Below are 26,138 nucleotides of genomic sequence, written 5' to 3' on the forward strand. Positions count from 1 at the left end.
GGGCAAGGGTCAGACCTTCCAAACCTGGGGCCCTTAGAGAACCTCAGCAGGCCACTTATGCCTCTACCACGAGACGCAGCCGCCACCACCCACAACCCCCAGAGCAAGGCCCCCAAACTTCCAGTTTTAAGAAGCACGGTTTAAAGGAGGCACCAGGGAGGTCGGGTTTACCAACGCACGCTGCATGATTGTACCCTGCACAGTAAGAGGGTTTTAAACGGAATAAAAGCCAAAGGGAGCACACAGGCTCCCGTTACGTGCCCGAGACCTCCCAACCTCTAGACTGGAGGCCTCAGCGCAGTCCCTGTTTAATGACAGCCGCGATGCCGGGGGGTAGGGGGGAAGGCTCTCTCTCTCTTTTTGCAGAAACCGCACTCGGCGTGACGAGACCGGAAGCCGGCAGGCACGCGCCGGCGTGTCACCAGAACCAGGCTGTAGCCCGACTGCCACGGAAGAGGAAGGGGGGGGGGGGGGGGGAGAAACGTTTTTGGTTTTTTTTAAAGCCAGCGATAAGGCGAGGGAAACCCCCCACGGCGTCCAGAATGTATTAATAGCTCTCCTCCACCCACCGTCTGCGGCGGCCTTCCCCCCCCCCCCCCATCTCCTCCTCCTCCACCTCTCACCGTTTCTTCCCGCTGCGCCATCAGGTGTAGGCAGAAAGTGATGACTAACAAAGCAAAGGTTAAAAAAAAAACCAAAACCTAAAAGTCATGCGGCAGAAAGAAAAACTAGAAGATGCAAGAGCCTGGGCAGAGATGGAAGCGTGGGTGAGAAACGGGCCCACCTACGCCTTTCTGAGGCGTCTGCTCGGGCAGGCTGAGTGGATTTCCATCGTCCCCGCGGAGAACTGGAAAGAGCCATTAACCTCATCACCAAAAATCAGCCACTCGGGGTGGGGGCTGGGGAGAACACGAGACCCTCTTCTGGAAATAAGAGGCCCACCTAGGGTAGGAACGGCGGACAGCAGGTCCCCCGGAAAACTTTTTTATGCCTAAATGCTACAGGCCAGCAGAGAAAGGGAACGCAGAGTTCATCTTAAACCCTTGACCCAAGGGGAGATCGTACAGCCCGGGACGCCGGGATCTCCAGCCTCGACTTCCTCAGGGAGCATCTCTCCCACTTACCTGGGCCACCAGCCAGTTCGGGTACCGAGAAGACATCATCTTAAAAAAAAAAAAAAAAGGGGGGGCACTGTTCCGTGAGGGGGGAAACTGGTTTTGGAAGGGTGCAGGAACAAGGTCTCCCCGGTGCTCCGCCAGGGTTTTCAGGAGGAGGCCGGGCCAGAGAGAGCGACTTCAGCGGTACCACGCAGCACAAACCCCAACGTCCGAGCGGAGGAAAGCTGCGAACCTCCCCCCCACCCGCTCAAGCAGGCGACGAAAAGCATCGTACAGAGCCGAAGCCATCAGAAAGCATAAAAGAACCCCCTGACAGCGCCAGCTCCTGCGGAGTGGAGGCGGCTTACAAACCTCGGGCTGTGTTTTATCCCAAGCAAAGCAAAAAAAAAAAAAAAAAAAAAGACTCTGGCAAGAGGGCGATTACTACCTCCCGACCACATCACCTTTCAAATCGATTTTTCTCTCCGCGCTTGTCCAAGTGGGTTATTAAAAATAATAAAAAACAAAAAAGCCAACACAAAACGAAACGCCGGTGTAAACCAGCAAAACTGTGGAGATACGAGAGGGTGGGGGGTGCGACGGAGAACCGCAGGTAAGTATCTCTTCTCTCCTCCTCTCTCCCCCCACCACCACCACCACCACCACAAAGCACTGCAGGTTCTGTTGCAGTCCTTGGCCCCCCCCCCCAGCGCAGTAACCTTGCCCCGTGGCAGGCTGGAGGGGGACCCTGGGGCGTTTCCCCCCTCCCCTCCCAACCTCTAGAGCAGGGGGGGGGGGGACGACTGCCTGGAGAGGGCCAGTGAGAGTCCGGGGGGGGGGGCAGGGTCGCTGCCCCCTCCTTCGGCGCCAGGCTGTCGCCGGGTCACAGCAGAACATCGGTGGCGTTTTTTAAAGAATCGGAGTTCACTGTTTTGAGTTTTGCTTTCCATTTTAACTTGGAAAGGTAGGCCGAGTCCTTCCCACTCCCCGCCTCATACAAGTGAGAGAGAAAGAGACGTGTGTATGTGTGTGTGGAGGGGGGGGGGATACACAGATACAGAGAGAGTAAAAGTGCAAGGGGGGGGTAAGGAAATGAGGAGGGAGGAGAGGACAGGGGGTGAGGAAAAGAAAAGCCATGGGAGTAGAGAAAGGAGGAGAGAGAGTAGATAGGAGGGCCCCCAGCTGAAGAAGAGGAGAGGGAAATTTCAGGTCCCCCTCTCGCCCCCTTCCCTCTCCCCCTCCCATCCTCTCTCAGGCTCTGAACAAAGAAATCATTGAGGAGGCCCCAGTGTGGCCTCAACGCGGGGGAGGGGGAGGGGGGGTCTGTAAAAGATGAGTCCCGGTGCCCACGAGCTCCTCTTCTCCACAGGAGTCGATCTTTGTACCTGGACCCAAGGCCCGGGAGAGACACAAGACGATGCCCCCCCCCCCGTCCCTCCCCCCCCATCGCAGGGAAGCTTCCTGGTGTTAAAGGACCTGTTCCCACCCTCCCAGCGCCTCTGAACCCCCACCTCCCACTGGAACCCCAACTGCGCGGCCCTTCCTCCGGAGCACAGCGGCCCCGGGCTTCAGTTCCGTGGGTCAAGGCCGATCCAGCCCTGCACGCGGCTGGGCCACGCCAAGGACGGGAGCAGCCTGACCTGCAGAAAGGTCACCGGTGGGCCCAGTCCAGGCCGCTGAGGATGTCTCCCAGGCCGGGCCGGCGGCTCGTGCCGCAGAGCTGCAAACCTGCCGCGCACCGGAGGGGGGAGGGGGGGGGCTGCCGCAGAGGCGCCGTGGAGGGGGCTCTTCCACCCAGGACCCGCTCTCACGCGGCGCCGTCTAGCGACCGAGGGAGAATTTAAGAGCAGAAAAAAAAAGTGCGTACGCGAAATCGAGAGAGCGCGCAGCTCGTGTGCGTCACACCCGGGCAGCGGTGACAGCCGGAGCTGGGAGGTACGTCCCAGGTTCCTGCCCTCTCCGGAGGCCAACTGGCAACCAAGAGGCAAGAAAGACTGCGCTTTGTTTCCAAATCACCAAGCAAAACCAAAAATAACAAAAACACAGCCCCACTGGCAGGAGTCTGTCCCAGGCTTAATCAGATTGAGCAACTGGTTAGACACTAAGCTGGACAGCTGGCTGCAGGGGAGGGGAGCCGCCCCCTGGCCTGGCCACACTGGCTCAGCTCTTCCGTCCCATAGGGGGAGGGGGGAAGCTCACAGAGCCAACATGTGGGGTTATACCCTGCTCCCCCCCCCCCCCGCCTCCTCCAGACCTTTTCCCAGGTCTGAAGTCAGCAGATAACTGGACTCCTAAAAATCTTATCTACCTCTACCGGCCCTCACTCCTACACACATTCCCCCAATACACAAGCACACACTCGCTGTACACACACCCACACCCACAATACACACACACACACATAGCCCCAATACACACACTCGCTATACACACACACATAGCCCCAATACACACACTCGCTATACACACCCCTGTTACACTTACACGCACACACATACATACCCCCAATACACACTCACTATACCCCCCCCCCCCCCCAGGTTACACATATAGAGAGAGGCTCATTATATTGCGATGGAGAAGGTACAGAGAAGGGCGACCAAAATGATAAGGGAAATGGAACAGCTCCCCTATGAGGAAAGGTTGAAGAGGTTAGGACTTTTCAGCTTGGAGAAGAGACGGCTGAGGGGGGATATGATAGAGGTGTTTAAAATCATGAGAGGTCTAGAACGAGTAGATGTGAATCGGTTATTTACACTTTCGGATAATAGAAAGACTAGGGGGCATTCCATGAAGTTAGCATGGGGCACATTTAAAACTAATCGGAGAACGTTCTTTTTCACGCAACGCACAATTAAACTCTGGAATTTCTTGCCAGAGGATGTGGTTAGTGCAGTTAGTGTAGCTGGGTTCAAAAAAGGTTTGGATAAGTTCTTGGAGGAAAAGTCCATTAACGGCTATTAATCAATTTTACTTAGGGAATAGCCACTGCTATTAATTGCATCAGTAGATTGGGATCTTCTTGGTGTGTGGGTAATTGCCAGGTTCTTATGGCCTGGTTTGGCCTCTGTTGGAAACAGGATGCTGGGCTTGATGGACCCTTGGTCTGACCCAGCATGGCAATTTCTTATACACACACATTCCCCCAATACACACACGCACACACTCGCTATACACACACTCTCATTACACACACATAGCCCCAATATACACTCACTATACCCCCCCCCCCCCCCGGGTTACATATATACACATCTCCCCCCTCAACCTATCCTTCCAACTTCAGCAGCACTTTTCCAAGAGACCGATCAGAAGTGCATACCAGAACATGCTTCACACCCAGCCGGCGAAAACCTTACTGAGGAAAAGAGTTCTGTCCACTGCAGGTCCCCTTCTTTGGAACCTGCTCCCACCGGACCTCCGCCAAGAACCGTGCCTTCTGACATTTAAAAAGAAGCTAAAGACTTGGCTATTCACCCAAGCTTTCCCTGAGAGCTAAAACCTGGATGTAGCGATAGACGATATCTATACCACTGTACATATGTTTCCTAAGTTGATACCCAGTTACAGTTAATCGAGTTTTTATGAATGTCTCCCTAAAAGTTTTCCTGTCCACATGTTTCAATGTATTCCGCCCCTGAGGCGACTGTTCAGTTCAATGTAAACCGGTGCGATATGTATTGTATACAGGAACATCGGTATATAAAAAATTAAAAAATAAATAAATAAATATACATACAGAGACACTCATTATACACACACATTTCCCCAATACACACACACCCTCATTACACACACACACACACTTGCTATACAAACACTCCCGTTACACACACACTCATTATACACATACATACTCCAATACACACATGAACACTCTCACTACACACACATGCACCCCAATATACGCGCACATACTCACTACACACACACCTATTATACACACACATATCCCCAATACATATGCACACATTCTCTATACACACACACACTCATTATACATACACATACCTCCAATACACATACACACTCGTTATACACATATACTCATTATACGCACAGAAACACAATCAATATACACATACGCCCAATACACATACACACACACTCGCTATACACATATACTAATTATACACACACATACTCCAAAACACACATACTCCCAATAGACATACACACCCCAATACACACAGTCATACATATACCCCTACACACACGCACACCCCAATACACACAGTCATTATACATATACCCCAACACACACGCACACTCGCTATACACACACATACATTATACATACACCTCTAATACACATACTCCCTATACACACACCCTTTATATACATACCCCCAATATACACACATACACATGCTATACACCCTTTTTACACACATAAACTAATTCATACCCCCAATACGCACCCCCCACATACATATACCCCCAATACACACACTTGCATCCCCACACACCCCCGTGATACACATACCCCCATCATACACCTCTGATATACACTCACACCCCATCACCCACACACAAACACCCATTACACGTGCACACTTGCTATACACACACACATACAAACGTGCTCCCATCACACCCCTAAACTCTGACTAGTGCTAGGAGAGTGAGCTGGTCTCGTCTATAGCACATGAATATTACCCCCACCCTCCTGAGCCGGAAGAGTACACAAACTGCTAAGTTATCACAACAGATACAGCACTGCACAAGATAAACAGAGAAACATCCTAAGGAGCTTGCTATAAACAGCCACCCGAAATCACACATGTGCAATAGGTCAGAGGGCTCCCCTCCCCTAAGAGCCTCCCAGTCAGTCAGAGGGACAAAGAGAAATCTGCTTCCCTGAATAAGGATTGCCAGGATGCAGGGTTTGTGGCCACCCCCAAGACCCAGCAGGGCCAGTCCCGTCTTAAAGCACCACCCCACCATGATCCTCCTCTTCTTGCATCAGCCTGGGCTGAGAAGCAGGGAGGTGAAATGAGGCAGCCCGAGCTCTCAGCTCTCAGAGAACCCCTCCCCCCCTTTCCGTCCTGCCCTCGCCCAGTCTGGGACTCACACCGCAGGTAAATCATCATCACCGCCTCCCCAGATGTCACTGGGGCGTAAAGGAACAAAGGCAGGATTTGGACCCAGGTCGCAGGAAGGAAGAATTAACAGAGTCCCTTGCAAGCAACTCATCCTATGCCCTGTAGTGCCCTCCCCTCCCTTGCTATTCCGGGTATTGAGACCTTCCCCACAAAAAAAAATAAAAAAAAAAGCAACACACACTTCATTCCTACTCTTTCAGTACCAAACCCCTTCTCTGCCCACCACTGCCAATGCCCCTGGCCTTGCAGTGCCTCCTGCAGGAAGCATGCAGTGCGCTGGATAAAGCAGCACGGTGCTAAAGGTTAGATTAACTCAAGCATGGGAGGTGCAGGCAGGCAGGCAGGACCCCCCCCCCCCCTTCACCTTTGTGCACCTGCTGATCTACCACAAAATACCCCCCCAGCATCTGGAGTTTCATCGTGTGAGCAGAGGGAGAACTTTGCTCCCAGAAAAAGGCACCCCCCCCCCCCGAGAAAAGCAGGCGGCGTGTGGCGGCCACTTCTAATGGATGACTATTTACACCGCCCTTGGGAAGGCCGGCCTGGGGGGGGGGCTTCTGTTTCTGAGCCTGGCTCCTGCTCCCTGGGGCAGCCGGGATTGGGAAATGCTGCAGAGGTAGCGCTCACAGCCACTGGGCAGGGGGAGGGGAAAGGGATCATGGCCATCACTCAACAGCGCCACCTAGTTGTCAGACTCCGGGGTTCATGTCAGCTGGGTGTGCAGGGAGCAGCGGTCTGTGGCCCCCCCCCCCCCACCATAAAAATAAGGGAAAGATCCCCCAGATAGTTAATTAGGAATCCTTTTCCCCTTTTTCAAATAATGGAGAAGATAAAACAGATTAATCATTGAAGTGATCTGAGTGGCCTCTGAGTGACTGGGGGGGGGGGTGTTCCTGCTCCGCTGAGCTTAGTCACCACCATAGGTGCCAGCTCTGTGGGGACAGAGGGTGCTCGAGCACCCCCAAATTCCTTCAGTGTGTCCCGATCATTCTGAAAAGTTGGCTCCAGAAGTCCCCACCAGGACAGGAGACGGTGACAGCACCACAGGGCATTCACTCTACCCAGGGGTCCAGCAGTGCCCCCGAGGAGCCAGGGAAACCAGCATGGGATTTCAAATCCCCCCCCCCCCATTCCACCCTCACTGTAAGCTCTGCTGGTAGGAAGCCCCTGCACACTCCTCATAGCTTAAATATCCCTCCCATGATGACACCCAATGATAACCGATTACATCTGACCCACTAGAGGAAAAGATACGTTGAAAACTTTCAGACACACCGCAACACACACACACACAACCATGCATAGTCACAAATGCTGTACAACACACACAGTCACAAACCCATTGTAATATAACAGTCACACATACATAGTCACAAGCTCTGTAACACACATCCGTTGCTACACAGCCACAATCACTAACACATGCAACTGTACACAGTCACAAACACAGTATCACACTCATCCACAGGTACACAAAGTCACAATCACTAACATATGCAACCATACAGTCACAAACACACATCCATAGCTACACAAAGTCAGTCACTAACGTACACAACCGTATAGTCACAAACACTGTAGCACACACATCCTCAGCTACACAAAGTCACAGTCACTAACATACACAACCGTACAGTCATACAGTCACAAACACATCCTCAGCTACACAAAGTCAGTCACTAACATACACAACCGTACAGTCACACACAGTCACAAACACGTCCACAGTTATTCAAAGTCACAGTCACTAACATACACAACGGAACACAGTCACACACAGCGTAATGCAAACAATGCCACACACCCTGGTTGTGTAGGCAGAGGTGGCAGTCCCCCTTACACAGTAGGGCCCTTGACTTTACCCTGCCCTCGCACCACAGCTGCGACACTATCACACCCCCAAAGCCCCCCTGATCAGGGCACCCAGGATCTCCCCAGTATAGCGCTGCATAAGGCTAGCAGCACTATAGAAAGCATAAGCGAGAAGGAGGGGGGAGGGGCAGAAGCCCAGACCCGGGGGCCCCCAGCACAGAGCCCAACTTCCCCTTTCTGCGAGAGAGCCGAGCCTTGCACCACATCCTCATCCGGCTCCCCTCCCCTCTCTCAGTTTCCAGGAGATTTCAACCTCCCCTCCCCCCCCCCTAAAAAAAAAAAAGTGACACTCTGCCTTCGTGGGGTGGGGGGAGGGGGACAGAGAGGCTGTAAAACGGAAGAGAGAGGGAGAGGAAGGGGACATTGTTCCCAACCTTAAAAGCGATGTCCTTGGTCCGGTCGATGCGAGCCCTGGTCAGGGACTCGATCCGAGACATATTCTCATGGGCTGAGCCGGTACAGGGTCTCCCTCTGGTCCTTCCTCGGATTAAAAGCCTCCTCCAGTGTGGGAAAGGAGCAGAGAAGCCAGAGAGAGAGAGAGAGCGAGAGCAGGCTGGGGCTGCCTCATGCACAGGAAGTTCGGGGCTGCTGCCAGAGCTGCGATCATGCATTATTCAAATCGCTCTGCTCCTCCTCTGCCTCTTCCCACTGGCAGAGGGGTGGAGAGAAGCTGCGCGGGCAGAGGCAGAGCCCTGCTTGTCAGTCACAAGTTTCAGGGGCCTAGGGCTGCCGCTCCTGCAGGATCATAAGAAATATCCCGCTCCTCCGCCTCATCTGAAGCTTAAAGGGGGCACAGAGGCGCTCTCCTGCCTTACTGCACAGCCCCACGAGAAGGCCTTGCAAAAAGCAGGATAGGAGTCCCTAAAATCCCAGAGGAAGGCAGGGGGGGGGGACTGGGGTGAGGGGAGAACGCGTCTTCCAAGTCGGTCAAAAAGAAGAGGGGAGTTCTCCAGCGGGGCGGGGGGAAGGAGAGGTTTTCCCATTTTCAACAGCGGCTTTCTTGCCAGACCCAGAGCCCTTGGCTCTCGGAGGTGACCCCAGGAAAGGGGGAACCTGAGCCGTCCCAGAAGAAACACCGAACCGGGCCAAAAGCCAGGCCCCAGCCTCCTGGAACGAAGTCCCACTCAGCGCCGCGCAAACATGAACGCTTGGGTCGTATTTTCGTGTGAAGAGGCGGCAGCCCCCGACCGTGCTCCGATCGCCGGGGGCTGCGGCGCGGTCCCTCGGGACGCCCATCCATGCTGGGGTTTCTAAGCAGCCGCACGCAGGGCCCGCCGCATTTAGCGCTCCTCTCTTGCGCGGCCCCGTTACAGCGCGAAGCCACCGCAGACGTCACAAGCTCCCCCCACAGCCACCTCCGTTTTAAAAGCGGGATTAAGAGGCCGACGAGCGCGGCCACCGTCCTGCGAGCACAGAAAGAGGCGGGAGGGAGAGTTAGGGCTCGAGAGCACCCAGGGTCGGGATCACGGACCCTCGGCGCAAAGGGATACCCTCGTCCTGCTGCCCGGCCATATTTAACAGTTGAATATGGAAAACATCAATTATTTCGCCTTACAGGCTTAAAAAAAAAAAAAAGCAGCACATCTGGACCAGTTTTGCCTCAAGGCAAGTTCTATTGCTCCCCAACTTTGAGGCAAGGCCAACCCTAACAAGCTGTTCCAGTCCTGGTTTTCTTAACCCCCCATCCCTACCATGATCCCACTGTGGCCCGAGACTTCTCCCCCATTTACAAAACTAACAGCAGGGCTGCTGGAGGGAGGCTGGCGGTAGCCGGGAGCCCCCCTTTCAAAATCCTGCCTCCCCTTCTGCAGATTTATTTTGCAAGTACTGGAGGCTGCCAGCAGGGGGTGCAGGTGATGCTCGCATGGCAATTTCTTTAAAAAAAAAATAAAGTTAACACTAATATTTTTTGCATCAGTTTAAAAAGAAAAAAAAGGAATCAGGAGGATGTTTCTTAAAATCGCTGCAGGTAGAGAGAGTGTTTATACAGAAATGATTAGCAAAGGGAAATTGAAAGGGATTCTGTTCACAGAATCTTCCCCATTCAGCCAGAAAAAAAATAGTTGGGAGAAAGGAAAAAGTTTGTGAGTCATACACAGTGGGAAATCCACACACCAGGCCATTGATAATACGACCTGCATGGAGTGGTCACGGTTATAACCCTAACATCAGCAGTAGTGGGGCTTCCAGGGTGGCTGGGGAGAACCTGCACAAGGCAGCCACGGTTATAACCCTGACAGTGGCAGGTGCGCAGTATCAGGGCTTCCAGGCTGGGGGTAACCTGCACAGAGAGGCTATGAGCATGCTTGGGACAGATAGAGAGTTCTGTGGTGGGAACAGGGTTGGGAGTTTGGGTTAAAGGCATGGCGGGGGGGGGGGGGGGGGGGATGTTGTTCCTTTAGGTCTGGGAATTTAAAGTGGTAGAGAGCCAGAGGAGGAATCTGAACCTGAACCAGGTCTGGGCAGACGACACTGGCCACTTGGTCTTTATCTGCCATCTTTGCTCTCTTACTATAGAAGCTGGATTTTCTTTTCTTGGAGAGCAGGAGAGGTCACGCGCCCCAGCCAAGTGCTTTACCGCTGGGCTCACGCATGCACAGGCAACATCAGAGCTGGTGATTCCCAGCACCGGTTATCATCTGGGAAGACCAAAAATGTTATCCAACAGAAAGCTGAGTTGCTGAAAGATCCATATTTAAATGGTTCGGCCAGCTTAAAGTTTACAATTTGGCTGGTTTCACATAAGAACATAAGAACATGCCATACTGAGTCAGACTAAAGGTCCATGAAGCCCAGTATCCTGTTTCCCACAGTGGCCAAGCCAGGTCACAAGTACCTGGCAGGATCCCAAGGGGTAGACAGATCCCAGCTGCTTATCCTAAGAATAAGCAGTGGATTTCTGCAACCCCACCTTGATAATGGTTAATGGACTTTTTCTCCAGGAATTTGTCCAAACCTTTTTTAAACATACCTACACTAATAGCTTTCACCACATCCTCTGGCAACGAATTCAGACCTCAATTATGCGTTGAGTAAAATACATTTTCTCTTATTAGTTTTGAATGTATTACCCAGTAACTTCAATGTGTGTACACTGGCCTTTGTCCTTTTCAAAAGAGAAAACAACTGATTAACTTTTACTCGTTCCATTCCACTCATTAATTGATAGATCTCTATCATATCTCCCTTCAGCTGTCTCTTCTCCAAGCTGAAGAGTCCTAACCTCTTTAGTCTTTCCTCATAGGGGAATCATTCCATCCCCTTTATCATTTTGGTTGCCCTTCTCTGTACCTTTTCTAATTCTGCTATATCTTTCTTTAGATGTGGTGTCCAGAACTGCACACAGTACTCAAGATGAGGTTGTACCGTGGAGCAATACAAAGCCTTATGATATTCTGTTTATTCTCCATGCCTTTCCTAATAATTCCTAGCATTCGGTTTGCTTTCTTGGCTGCTGCCTTACACTGAGCAGAAGATTTCAACATAGTATCAACGATGACACCAAGATCCTTTTCCTGAATGGTGACTCCTAATGTGGAACCTTGCGTTGTGTAGCTATAATTTGGGTTTTTCTTCCCTAATAAATGCATCACTTTGTACCTGTCCACATTAAATTTAATTTGTCATTTGCATGCCCAGTCTCCCACTTTTGCAATGTCCTCTTGCAATTTCTCACAATCCTCTTGTGATTTAACCACTTTGAATAACTGTGTGTCATCAGCAAATTTGATCACCTCACTTGTTCCCATTCAGTTTCTCTGAATCATCACCTTTGAATATAATTTCTGGCATAGGTATCGCTCTTACATCCTCCTCAGTGAATACCAAAGCAAAGAATTCATTAGTCTCTCTGCTATGGCTTTGTCATCCCTAAGCGCACCGTTTACCCCTTGATCATCTAATGGTCCAACTGACTGCTTTACAGGCTTTTTACCTCGAATATAACTGAAAAAAAAAATTTTTTTAATGAGTTTTCACTTCCATATCAAGCTTCTTTTCAAATTCTCTTTTGGCCTTCCTTTTCAGTGCTTTGCATCTGAGTTGCCAGTGCTTGTGCTGTTTCTTGTTTTCTTCACTCAGATCCCTTTTCCATTTCTTGAAAGATGTTCTTTTAGATATTATAGCCTTTCTCACCTCACCTTTTAACCATGCGGATACTCATTTAGCCTTCCTTCCACCTTTTCTAATGTGTCGAATACATCTGTTCTGGGCTTCCAAGATGGTATTTTTTAAACAACTTCCATGCCTGAGCTAAACTCAACCTTTGCAGTTGCTCCGTTCAGTTCCTAACCATTTTCCTCATTTTATCAGAGTCACATTTTTGAAAGTTGAATGCTGTTGTAGTAGATTTCTTTTTTTGTGCACCCTCCAGTTATTAAGTCAGATTTGATAATGTTGTGATCACTGCTGCCCAGTGTCTCCAGCACTGTCTCTCGCACCAAATCCTGTGTTCCACTAAGGACTGGGTCTAAAATATTTTATTCCTCTTTTTACCTGGAGTACGTTCAACATTGCATTTTGTTTCCTGCAGAACTTTTATCCCGTTTGACTCTCTCTTTAACATATAGCGCCACCCCTCCACCAATTTGATGCATCCTATCATTGTGATATAATTTGTACCCTGGTATCACTGTGTCCCATTGGTTATCCTCCTTCCACCAGGTCTCTGAGATGTCAGTTATATCTACCTCTTCATCCAGTGTTATGCAATCTCTCCCACCTTATTTTTTAAACTTCTAGCATTTGTATATAGACATTTCAAGAGTATGTTTTTTGTTTGTATTATTGCTCATCAGTTGACAAGGGTAATTCAGAATCTTTCTGCTCTTTGGTTAAAGAAACCTACTCCACTGTGGCATTTACTGCAGCCTCTCTACTGGGATGTCCTAATTTCCCTGTTCTCTTATTATCCTTCAAAGATACTCAGAAGTGCAGGGTTTGGAATGATGTAACTGTCGGCTTTCCCCTTGTGTTCTAGTTTAAAAGCTGCTCTATCTCCTTTTTAAAGGTTAGTGCCAGCAGCCTGGTTCTACTCTGGTTAAGGTGGAGCTCATCCTTTCAGAGAAGGCCCCCCCCCCCCCCTTCCCCAAAATGATGCCCAGTTCCTAACAAACCTGAATCCTTCTTCCCTCCACCATCGTCTCATCCGCGCATTGAGACTCCGGAGCTCTGCCTGCCTCTGGGGTCCTGCACCCGGAGCAGGGAACATTTCTGAGAATGCCACCCTGGAGGTTCTGGATTTCAGCTTTCTACCAAAAAAAATCTAAATTAGGCTTCCAGAAACTCCCTCCTGCACTTTCCTATGTCATTGGTACCCACATGTGCCAAGACAGCCGGCTCCACCCCAGCACTATCTAAAATCCTATCTATGTGATGCGTGAGTTTCGCCACCTTCACACCAGGCAAGCAAGTTACCAGGTGATCCTCACATCCATCAGCCACCCAGCTATCAACCTTCCTATCCATTGAATCACCAACTGTAACGGCCGTCCTAACCCTTCCCTCCTGGGCACGTGCCCCTGGAGACCTATCTTCGGTGCGAGAGGATACCACATCATCTTGAGGGCAGGTCCTAGTTACAGGATTGCTTCCTGCCTCATCAAAGCTGATGCGCTCCTTCCAGGTGACCTTTCTCCTCCGAGGCAGCACAGGGGCTGTCAGATTGGAGGTGGGACTTCTCTCCTATGTCCCTGAAGGTCTCCTCTCTATACCTCTCTGTCTCCCTTAGCTCCTTTGGGTCTGTCACGCTGGCTGCCAGAGATTGGACTCGATCTCTGAGGGCTTGGAGCTCTTAGCGCACACATACGACCACTCACCACTGGGAGATAATCATACATGTGGCACTCAATGCAAAAGACTGAGTGCCTCTCTCTGCTGGATTACCTCCTGCATCATAACCTTATTGATTTGTTATCGAGTTCAAATTTCTAAGGGAGCATGGATGTAAAACTAGACTAAAGAACTTTTCAATGACCCTCTAAATATCATAATTAATTTACTTATATCTTCCTAGTTACCCACCTTATTGATTCTTGTTTTGAATTAAATTCTTTCTGTATAAAATCTATAGCAAATTACTCCTACAAACACAATTACCATGTAAAATAAAAAGGTATAAAACCAAATAAAAACAGATAGGTTATAGCAAGGTAAAGGATAGAGTATAATAAGGAAGTTTGAGGTGCGGTGTGCTCTTCCTGTCCTCTTCTGCTGCAAGGGGGCGGGGCCTCTGGAAACGGGCTGTGGAGTTCAAAGCCTGGATAAGTCACTGTGACTTCTGAAGTCCTCTCCCAGGGTGCAGATGAGCCTTCCAGTCCTCTTCTGTTGCAAGGGGGCAGGGCGTCTGGAAACTGGGGCTGTGGAGATGGAAGCTTGGATCATTCACTGTGACCTCGAGTCCTCTCATGGGGGCTGCTGGGAACAACATGCAAACGAGCCTTCCTGTTCTCTTCTGCTGCAAGGGGGCGGGGCCTCTGGAAACTGGGGCTTTGGAGTTCAAAGCCTGGATCGCTCGCTGTGACCTCTGGAGGCCTCTCGTGGGGACTGCTGGATAGGGTATGCAGATGAATTTTCTGGTCCTCTTCTGTTGCCAGGGTTAAGGGCAGCAGCAAGTTTCAGTATTCAGCATTATCTAGTTAAATTACCCGAATGTGGACCAGATCTGTGCATGGTGGAGGAATGCGATATTTACAAGCATGTTCAGATGGTTCTGGACCATCAGGAGGAAGCGGGATTTAATTCCAGGGCCAGCTGAGGCAGCACGCGTGGCCTCTGAGAGGGGAGTCCCAACCATCATGGAGCAGGGACACCCAGGAAGGAGCCCTGGTGCGTGGCCCTCAGCCAAGGACTGTCGCTGCCAGGACTGGTCTAGGGAGAGAATAGAAATCCCGGGAAAGTTTGCAAATGAAGGCTCCATGGTGCCGCATCTCAACAGAAGCCATGCCAATTGGGTTGAAAGCCCAAAGGTGAAAGAGACTACCAGATCAAACAATAAAACGAGTGCCCTTAGAATAAAAATGCCACAAGTATGGATCCAATACACCCGACAATGTCTGCTTCAGGGGTGATTACATATTTGATCATCGTGATTGCCTCTTAGCAAAGAGGAGTAGAGGTGGACCACAAAGGATCTTAAACGTCACCAGCCTAAAAACAGCTGTAAAAATTCCAGTGCACCCTAAGAGGCACCAGGAATGGCAAACTGAAAATTCGTCCTTACTTATTTGTAAACAGAAATCAATCTAGGGTGAAGTGCTGTAGATTGTCCACCATGAGCTGTGCTTTCTGTTTGCAAATAAACAGACATCTTGTGCAAACATGGCCATGTCGGGTGTATTGGGTCCATCACAGTGCTAATTTTATGTTTGATTTTATTGTAAATATGCTTTGATTGATACTAAATTTGTAATATCACAGATTTTATATATTTTTTATTTTATTGTATTTTTTATTTTTTTGTGCACCACTCTTGTTGCTTTCGCCTTTTTTTTTAAATACCAAAATCCATTGCCACTTCATTTTTCTATCCCACTTTTTTCCTAAGGAAGAGCAAGGTGGGGTACAGCACGAAAAATATGCAAGACAAACAGAAAAACAAAGCAACATTAAGAGGTACAGGATAACAACATACAAAGGGCAGAAGTAACGAGAGCAATAAAGTAACGAGCCAAAGCCTTCAAAGCAAACCATGAAAAACAACAACCAAAAATCACTGAGCAGTTAAATATCCAGAGCGGAAGAAGCAGAAACCTTATATCCAGGAAGGAATATCAGCCAGAAGAGTTAAAGAATCGGGGGTCACCTGGCAAACAGCAACAAATGGACTACAACAAACAAAAGCAATCCGTTAAAAGCTGAATTTAAAAAATCCAGGACGTGACCAAGCCAGGGAAGACCAGCTGGAGACTTCCTCAGGAAGTATGGGCAGTAGCAGCCTGAACTGAGAATTTAGGAGCCCCTCCTGGATTAAAGACCAAGATTTCCCCCCCCCCCCCCCTTGTCCTTGGACCCCTCTCAGGTAAGGAGACAGGCTGGAATGCAATGACCAGATGACTCCTTTTCATATCCCCCCCAACAGCTTAATCTGGTCCTGGTATTACCCCATTGCATGCAGGGACTTGTAGTTCTCATTTTCCCCCCACTGACTTCCCTAAGAAAATCAGGCCTGCAACTCCCAGTGTGCACTGGGGGGGGGGAAACGACAAAACCAGGACTGGAATAGCTTGTTCTGACGTGATGGAGCCGGCTGTCCTCTGACCCTAGCTCCCTTGTTCATCAGGCCCAACAAAGGCTGGTGCAGAGGCACCCCCCCCCCCCCCCCCACCCGATAGGCTCCATCTTTTTTAATAATTTGTTTACTCTCCTAGCAGGCCTCCGCCTGTTACGTTTCCCGAATCAGGACGTACAGTGCTATAGGTTAGAGTTGTGCACTTGCTGGGAAAGGAGCAATAAAGTGTCTCTTTAAACTCAGCAACACTTTCAAAGTGTCCATTAAAAACTTGTCTGGGCCAAAATCTTCATTCTCATTTTGTAGTGCCATAGTAGTGCTATTCTACAGTGAATATAGCGCTATATACCCTGTGGTACTCTATGCACCATAGAGTAGAAGTATAGAACCATATGCACTATAGAGTAGACATATAGCATTATATGCACTAGAGTAAAAGTATAACACTGCAGTATAGAGTAGACGTATAGCACTATAGAGTAGAAGTATAGCATTCTATGCACTAGAGTAAAAGTATAACACTGTATGCTGTATAGAGTAGCCGTATAGCACTATATGCACTATAGAGTAGAAGTATAGCATTCTATGCACTAGAGTAAAAGCTTTCCCGGACGCCAACATGGTCAACTAATCTCCAACTACACCTTGATTAACCATATCTTCTATCGTTTACCTGTGTGAATTAATAACCTGTCCTTTCTCTTCCTTCTCAGCCAAGTTCTTATCACCCTGTTATATGTAACTGCCTTTTCAGCACCATTGTTATAGTTATGTTTACTATGCACCCCTGTTCTATGTGAACCAGCATGATGTGACTGCTGTCTCGAATGCCGGTATATAAAAATCTGAAATAAATAAATAAATATAACATTGAATGCTGTATAGAGTAGACGTATAGCACTATAGAGTAGAAGTATAGCATTCTATGCACTAGAGTAAAAGTATAACACTGCAGTATAAAGTAGATGTATAGCACTACAGAGTAGAAGTATAGCATTCTATGCACTAGAGTAAAAGTATAACACTGCAGTATAAAGTAGATGTATAGCACTATAGAGTAGAAGTATAGCATTATATGTACTAGAGTAAAAGTATAACACTATGCTGTATAAAGTAGATGTATAGCACTATAGAGTAGAAGTATAGCATTCTATGCACTAGAGTAAAAGTATAACACTATGCAGTATAAAGTAGATGTATAGCACTATATGCACTATAGAGTAGAAGTATAGCATTCTATGCACTAGAGTAAAAGTATAACACTGCAGTATAAAGTAGATGTATAGCACTATAGAGTAGAAGTATAGCATTATATGTACTAGAGTAAAAGTATAACACTATGCTGTATAAAGTAGATGTATAGCACTATAGAGTAGAAGTATAGCATTCTATGCACTAGAGTAAAAGTATAACACTATGCTGTATAAAGTAGATGTATAGCACTATAGAGTAGAAGTATAGCATTCTATGCACTAGAGTAAAAGTATAACACTATGCAGTATAAAGTAGATGTATAGCACTATATGCACTATAGAGTAGAAGTATAGCATTCTATGCACTAGAGTAAAAGTATAACACTGCAGTATAAAGTAGATGTATAGCACTATAGAGTAGAAGTATAGCATTATATGTACTAGAGTAAAAGTATAACACTATGCTGTATAAAGTAGATGTATAGCACTATAGAGTAGAAGTATAGCATTCTATGCACTAGAGTAAAAGTATAACACTGCAGTATAAAGTAGATGTATAGCACTATAGAGTAGAAGTATAGCATTATATGTACTAGAGTAAAAGTATAACACTATGCTGTATAAAGTAGATGTATAGCACTATAGAGTAGAAGTATAGCATTCTATGCACTAGAGTAAAAGTATAACACTATGCTGTATAAAGTAGATGTATAGCACTATAGAGTAGAAGTATAGCATTCTATGCACTAGAGTAAAAGTATAACACTATGCTGTATAAAGTAGATGTATAGCACTATATGCACTATAGAGTAGAAGTATAGCATTCTATGCACTAGAGTAAAAGTATAACACTGCAGTATAAAGTAGATGTATAGCACTATAGAGTAGAAGTATAGCATTATATGTACTAGAGTAAAAGTATAACACTATGCTGTATAAAGTAGATGTATAGCACTATATGCACTATAGAGTAGAAGTATAGCATTCTATGCACTAGAGTAAAAGTATAACACTGCAGTATAAAGTAGATGTATAGCACTATAGAGTAGAAGTATAGCATTATATGTACTAGAGTAAAAGTATAACACTGCAGTATAAAGTAGATGTATAGCACTATATGCACTATAGAGTAGAAGTATAGCATTCTATGCACTAGAGTAAAAGTATAACACTGCAGTATAAAGTAGATGTATAGCACTATAGAGTAGAAGTATAGCATTATATGTACTAGAGTAAAAGTATAACACTATGCTGTATAAAGTAGAGGTATAGCACTATATGCACTATAGAGTAGAAATTGGAATATACAGGGTGGATATTCCAACTTCCTCCTTCCTCAGGTGAGCTTCAGAACCACCTTCCCTTTAATTAGGGTCCCAGACAGGACCAGCAAAGGGGGTCAGAGTGCACTCAGGAACACACAAGCCTGAAAAATCATCGTAACGAAATGTCCCTGAGAAAACAGAGCGTCCCTGTTACAAGGCCTCCGAAGAGTGCGCAGTTCAACCTATCCTGACCTGCTGTGGGGGAGCCGTGCCCCTGCAGCAACCTTATGAATTGGTGAGGGGAGAGGGGGAATTCACAGAATCACCCCCCACTCCCACCCGGCGCTACCAGAAGGGAAGGCAGGTAAGTGAGAAAGTAGCAAAGGGGAAGGTTTAGCAAATCCACCATCTCCAGTCAGCCAGCGAGTCTGGGCTGGGCTCCAGATTCAGCAAGCGTGACTGCCCTGAGACAGCAGCAGCGAGTCCTGCCGAGGCTTCAGCGAGACAGACAGAATGCGTGTGAGACAGAGAGAGGGATGGGGAATGCCCACAGGAGAGAGAGAGGCAGAGCGCTGGGCTGAGCTGGCTTCCTGGAACACTATTATATTTAGCTTGGCTCAGACGCCATCAGATCACACCCTGCTAGTCTGAACTAACACAGCCGTGACCTCCGAACCCCTCTGCTTCAGCTGCAAAAAAAAAAAAAAAGTCTATTATTCAAACATGGACCTGTCTATACCTAAGGAAAGGTGCCCATCTGTACTTAAAGAAGGGGATCAAAAGGCTGCCCAACGATGCCTAGAGAGGGGGAGCGATGGGTGCCCGGCTGTGCCTAGAGAAGGGGAGCAGATGGGGTGCCCAGCTGTGCCTAGAGAGGGGGAGCAGATGGGGTGCCCGGCTGTGCCTAGAGAGGGGGAGCAGATGGGGTGCCCGGCTGTGCCTAGAGAAGGGGAGCAGATGGGGTGCCCGGCTGTGCCTAGAGAAGGGGAGCAGATGGGGTGCCCGGATGTGCCTAGAGAGGGGGAGCAGATGGGGTGCCCGGATGTGCCTAGAGAGGGGGAGCAGATGGGGTGCCCGGCTGTGCCTAGAGAAGGGGAGCAGATGGGGTGCCCGGCTGTGCCTAGAGAGGGGGAGTAGATGGGGTGCCCGGCTGTGCCTAGAGAGCGGGAGTAGATGGGGTGCCCGGCTGTGCCTAGAGAAGGGGAGCAGATGGGGTGCCCGGATGTGCCTAGAGAGGGGGAGCAGATGGGGTGCCCGGCTGAGGCTAGAGAGGGGGAGCAGATGGGGTGCCCGGCTGTGCCTAGAGAAGGGGAGCAGATGGGGTGCCCGGCTGTGCCTAGAGAGGGGGAGCAGATGGGGTGCCCGGATGTGCCTAGAGAAGGGGAGCAGATGGGGTGCCCGGCTGTGCCTAGAGAGGGGGAGCGATGGGTGCCCGGCTGTGGCTAGAGAGGGGGAGCGATGGGTGCCCGGCTGTGGCTAGAAGGGGGGGGGGTGAGAGAGTACCCTCTTTCTCTGCTGCTTTCTGATCTGCTGGTTGAATCATTAGCAGCCCACATGAGAGTCCACTAGGAATGTGAAGGGTTTCATGCTTTGCTGAATTAGAAGAAAAGATTGCACTGCAGGCGGAAGATGTTCTGCTCTGTCTCCCATCCCAACTACCGCACAGCTTTCAAAAATCCCTTCAAGGTTTTGCAACCTTGTCAGGTTATAAAGTGATTACAGAACCGGAGATTCCAGGGTTACAGAAGCGAGACAGGTGAGACAATCAAGTCCTTTTAAAGTGGAGCGTTGGTAAAAAAAACAAAACAAAAAACCAACAACTCTGCAGGCCTGCAGGTTTCGGTTAATCCGGAACCGTGGTATAAGATGATCCCTGCTCCTCCTTCCACTCTGCCCTTAAAGAGGTGGGGTAAGTGCCTGAAGGCCACGGTCAGCCGGTGGGGGTGGGATCCAGGAATGTCCGCTTGAAGTGGATATTACTGTACATCTGGTTCTGGAATTAACGCCCAAGTCCTCCTTCCTTGCTAAACTTTCAAATTCATCCACGCGGTCAGGTGAGGGGGGTGGTCCAGAGGCAGAGTAAAGGCGATGGAGATGGGCCACTGGGCCAGAGACGGGATTTGCCAGCCGGATAGCCACAGCGGCATTCACGGAGCGGGGTGCCAGTGGCCAGTAGTTGGTGTTCCACCTTCACGGAGCGGAAGGATGGAGGGCTGCTATTTCCAAAAAAAATAAAATAAATAAAAACAAGGGTGGGTAAGAGTATGGGGCAAGGGGGTGGCCTGCTTGTTGCAGCGGTCGCTACCCCCAATTGAGCTGGAGGTCACTTGGATGCAGATTCAAAGCTGCTCTCTAAATTGGGTGGAGGGGAATTAGGGCTGGAGGGTACTGGAAGCCAATAGTAACAGGTGGGAGAGAGAAAAAGGGGAAAAAAAATGGATAAAGTGCGTAGCTTGCTGGGCAGACTTGATGGGCCGTTTGGTCTTCTTCTGCCGTCATTTCTATGTTTCTATGGATAAAGAGCAAGGGCTCCTCCGATCCGGGATGTCCTCTGCTGGACCTTGCGGGGGGGCAGGTTTGAACGGATAAAGTCCGGTGGCACCCGTGACACCCCCCCCGGAGATCCTCCAAAGGTGGCCCCCGAAGGGCGGCAGGAAGTGGCCTGGGTCCCCCCTCTCGGAAAGGCGCGGCCGCAGCGACGGGATCGATTCGCTTCCCCGCGGCTCGCCTTTCTTACAGGTTGCCAGCCCAGGTTCGGCGCGGACGGCGCGCCCTGCTTCGCTTCCTTACCCTAAGAATTTAGGATTTGGATCGCTGTGAGTCGCCCAGAGCTTGGCGCCAGGCGTCCAAAAATCGATCATCATCATCATCATCAGCTTGTCCAAAATGCTACAGCAAGAACTCCCTTCAACTTATCACGCAAAGAACGTGTAACGCCCACACTACTACTACAGCCTCACTGGCTGCCAATTACTCACCGCATCACTTGTACAATTCTGACCATTATCCTTAATTTGCTCGACAACCCAAACTCCGTTTGGCTTTGTTCCTTACTACGCATATGTATATGTGTATGTATGTATATGTGTATGTATGTATATGTGTATGTATGTATATGTATATGTATATGTGTATGTGTATGTATGTATATGTGTATGTATATGTGTATGTATGTATATGTGTATGTATGTATATGTGTATGTATATGTGTATGTATGTATATGTGTATGTATATGTGTATGTATGTATATGTGTATGTATGTATATGTATATGTATATGTGTATGTGTATGTATGTATATGTGTATGTATATGTGTATGTGTATGTATATGTATATGTGTATGTATGTATATGTATATGTGTATGTATGTATATGTATATGTATATGTATACGTAGACTGCCCAGACAACTCCGATCTATGGACAAATGTGCGCTAGAAATCCCCTCGGTCAGAACAGTCAGCCTAGCGTTAACTAGAAAATGGGGCCTTTTCCGTTGCAGGGACCCACTCTGTGCAACTCTCTTCCTGAAGAAATCCGATTAACAGCAAATCCCAAAGATTTTAAGAAAAAAACAAACCTGAAAACTTACCTATTTCACAGTGCTTATAACATACACTAACCCCAGCTACATATTACCGCACCTTCCTCGTCAGTAAGACTTGTACCTGTGATATATTTTTAATTGTATTTTAAATGTGGTCTTGTTACGGTAACTATGAATGTTATTCTCGTGCAGCGCCCAGACGGACAGACTCGCGCCTTATTGTGCGGTACATAAAAAAATCTTTTAAATAAATAAATAATGAGTAGGGGCCGCCGCCTCCTCTTCCGCTGGAAGGTAAAATCTGCGGGGGCAGCCGCTTAAAAGGGTCGATTTTCAGAATCGTCTTTTCAGCACCCCCGTGAGGCCCAAAGCACGCTCGCGCACTTTTGCTCTGCGCGGGAATTTTTCCATTGGAAATCGGGGGTGGGGGGTGTCAGGACGCAACCTGCAGGCGTTACCCCCCCACCCCCGGGAATGCCGCCTCCCAATGTGGCAAATAGTACACAGGTCATGGAAGGCCCCTCCCACCCCCGCCTGTAAAGCAAGCGGGGGAAGAACCCGGCACGCACCCCCCCCCCCCCCCCAACAGGACTGTCCCGCGGTGGCGGAAGAGAAAGCATCACCAGGGCAAACCCCTCTCCCTGCTCTTCTGTTAAGTCACCGAAAATCCCCTTCAGCCTCCCCCAGCCCCGATCCTCCTGTACCTTGGGCTCTGACCTGCTGTAGAGACGGCAGCTGCCGCCAGCTGCTCAAGAGACGCAATAAGTCAGGCCCCGAGATGAAGGCTCTCCCTTTCTTTGTTCACCTTCATTTGTCTTTTTTTTTTTTTCTTTCTTTACAAACAGCAGTGACAGTGTCTTCAGGAAGGAAGAGCAAACAACCACCCCCTCCAACATCGCTGGTGCGAAAAAAAAAATAAACCCAGATTTACAACCTGAAATAAGTAGCAGGCAGGCATGGAAGGGTGCAGGTCCCCACCCTGAAGAGCTTAGAATAAAAAGAAAAATCTTAGATCAGGCACTATTGTCAAACATAGGGAGTCCTTGTGCTCAAAGCAATAAGCTCTTCTGGGAAGGAAGCCTGGACTGGTGACAGTGCTGCGTAAACCTTCTGACCCTGGCTGGCACTGAAGGAACGGTAAGCCCTTTGTTCTTTCCGGACAGGACACAGGGATTTTGTTTACAAAACAAGCCACTCACGTGGATTGCCAGGGTGGCCACATGCTGACAACAAGTTATGTCATCCTGTGTATTTGGTGGATGCAAAGTTCAAAGCCTGCTGTGACCTCTGGAGCCCTCTCCCAGGGGCTGCTGGGAATGGTCCAGTCCTCTTCTATTGTAAGAGGTGAGGAGGGAGGGGTCTCTGGGGCTGTGGAGTTTGAAGCCTGGATCACTGGCTGTGACCTCTGGAGCCCTCTCTCAGGGGCTGCTGGGTAATGTTTGCAGATGAACCTTCCAGTCCTCTTCTACTGCTAGGGGTGCAGGGCCTCTGGGAGGACAGCAGAAGAGCACTGGAAAACTCATAAATCACCACCCCTGACTTTTCCGGTGAAGCAGTGAGCCGGCTTAGCACTCCTCCACATATGTTGGGGGTGATCTGGGTGCGTGACCCCCAGCCAAGGACTGCCACTGCCAGGACAAATCCCGGGAAGCTTTGCAAATGAAGGCTCCGTGGCGCCTGCATCTCAACAGAAGCCGGGCCAACTGGGTTGAAAGCCCAAAGGTGAAATATCAAAATAATTAAATGAGTGCCCTTAGAATAAAAATGCCACAAGTATGGCCCGTTCTTCCCTGACCCATCAGCCTCTGTCTTTTCCCCAGGAGATATTTCTCAGATTGAATCAGGTCAGACTGGGACATCAATGAAGCTAAGATCCGCCGAGGGTAAAAGGGAAAAATTAATCAAGTTTTTTGTTTTCTCCCTGTTTTGTGAAGCCCTGCATCCCATGACCCCGACCACGTGCATTTCTCCCCGCACGAGCAGCAGCGTCTCGGAAAAACGCACTGACAGCGCAGAAATACCCCGTAAGGGCGTGCGTGTGGATGGGGAAGGAGAAGGGGGATCTGTGTAAACCCAGATTTACAACCTGAAATAAGTAGCAGGCAGGCATAGAAGGGTGTAGGTCCCTAACCTGAAGAGCTTAGAATCTAAAAATCTTTTAGCATCAGACACTATTGTCAGACATAGGGAGTCCTTGTGGTCAAAGCGATAAGCTCCTCTGGGCAGGAAGCCTGGCTTGGTGTCAGTGCTGTGTACACCGACGGCGCTCACTCGGTATTATTACTCTGCGCTGCCTCCTGGAACCTGCGGTTTGCTCTTTTTTTCTGGCAGACCTTCTGATACTGGCTGGCACTGAAGGTAAGATAAGCCCTTTGCACTTTCCAGAGAGGATGCATGGATTTTGTTTGCAAAACAAGGCACTGAAGCACCTGCCCCAATTCTCACGTGGGCTACCAGGTTGGCCACGTGCTGACAGGGTCAATTATACCCAGATGCTGACGACAGTAATGTCACGGTAGACCTCACCGGCACAGCTTCCTCCTGGGTATTCGGTGGCACAGCTATACCCGTGCCCGGGGACAGATACCCAGTAAGGGCAATGCTGTTATGAATGCTAATTTAATGTACTTTATAAACTGTCTTTATACATCATTCAGTTTAACAAAAGCAGTGTACAAAGCATTATCAGCAAGCATAGCATAAAAACATTCAAATCAAATTCAATAAACAATCTAAACACCTTTTAACAACAATGGTCATGCAACATACGCTCAGACACAACATTAGCAAATAATCAGTACATCAGTCAACCCGAGAAAACTCTTTAAAATACCTCTGCCCATGAACTGCAGATCACCCTCCTAATAACTCCACCACCATTCCTTTTAACCTGTAAAATCATCTCTCTGCCATTTTATTAACCAAGCACGCACAGAGACTCTGAGAAAAAGCTGCAGATGGTCTGACCAAGTCAGGGGAAGGGCCGGGATTAGGACTCAGGCAGAGAGAGAGAGAGAGAAAGTGAGACTCTCCCCAAAATCACACACACATAGAGGCAGAGCTGGGATTAGCACTGAGGCACAGGGAGACACACAGTCAGGGACGGAGCTGGGATTAGCACTGAGGCACAGGGTGTGATATACAGAGAGTCAGGGACAGAGCTGGGATTAGCACTGAGGCATAGGGAGAGAGAGGTGACACACAGAGAGTCAGGGACAGAGCTGAGATTAGAAAGGAGGCACAGGGTGTGATATACAGAGAGTCAGGGACAGAGCTGGGATTAGCACTGAGGCAAGGGAGAGAGAGGTGAAACACAGAGAGTCAGGGACAGAGCTGGGATTAGCACTGAGGCACATGGTGTTATATACAGAGAGTCAGGGACAGAGCTGGGATTAGCACTGAGGCACAGGGAGAGAGAGGTGACACACAGAGAGTCAGGGACAGAGTTGGGATATGACTGAGGCACATGGTGTAATATACAAAGAGTCAGGGACAGAGCTGGGATTAGCACTGAGGGAGAGAGAGGTGACACACAGAGAGTCAGGGACAGAGCTGAGATTAGCAAGGAGGCACAGGGTGTGATATACAGAGAGTCAGGGACAGAGCTGGGATTAGCACTGAGGCACAGGGTGTGATATACAGAGAGTCAGGGACAGAGCTGGGATTAGCACTGAGGCACAGGGAGAGAGAGGTGACACACAGAGAGTCAGGGACAGAGCTGGGATTAGCACTGAGGCACATGGTGTTATATACAGAGAGTCAGGGACAGAGCTGGGATTAGCACTGAGGCACATGGTGTTATATACAGAGAGTCAGGGACAGAGCTGGAATT

General features: G+C 48.9%; 1 protein-coding gene across 3 annotated transcripts in view; it reads right to left on the bottom strand.

The window, feature by feature from the left end:
- The window catches only part of ARHGEF2 (Rho/Rac guanine nucleotide exchange factor 2), a 119,232-nt gene that overhangs the window by 55,859 nt on the left and 37,235 nt on the right, over positions 1-26,138 (bottom strand). The window contains exon 1 of one of the 3 annotated variants that reach the window (XM_029579432.1): positions 8,449-8,983. The exons of the other annotated variants lie outside the window; for them this stretch is intronic. Within the exon in view, the coding sequence (XP_029435292.1) occupies positions 8,449-8,685 (237 nt within the window). The 5' untranslated portion in view covers positions 8,686-8,983. Of the gene's footprint in view, positions 1-8,448; positions 8,984-26,138 lie in introns of those variants that run through there. 3 annotated transcript variants of the gene reach the window in all.

Source organism: Rhinatrema bivittatum, chromosome 16 (assembly GCF_901001135.1).
Source record: "Rhinatrema bivittatum chromosome 16, aRhiBiv1.1, whole genome shotgun sequence".
NCBI classification, from domain to species: Eukaryota; Metazoa; Chordata; class Amphibia; order Gymnophiona; family Rhinatrematidae; genus Rhinatrema; species Rhinatrema bivittatum.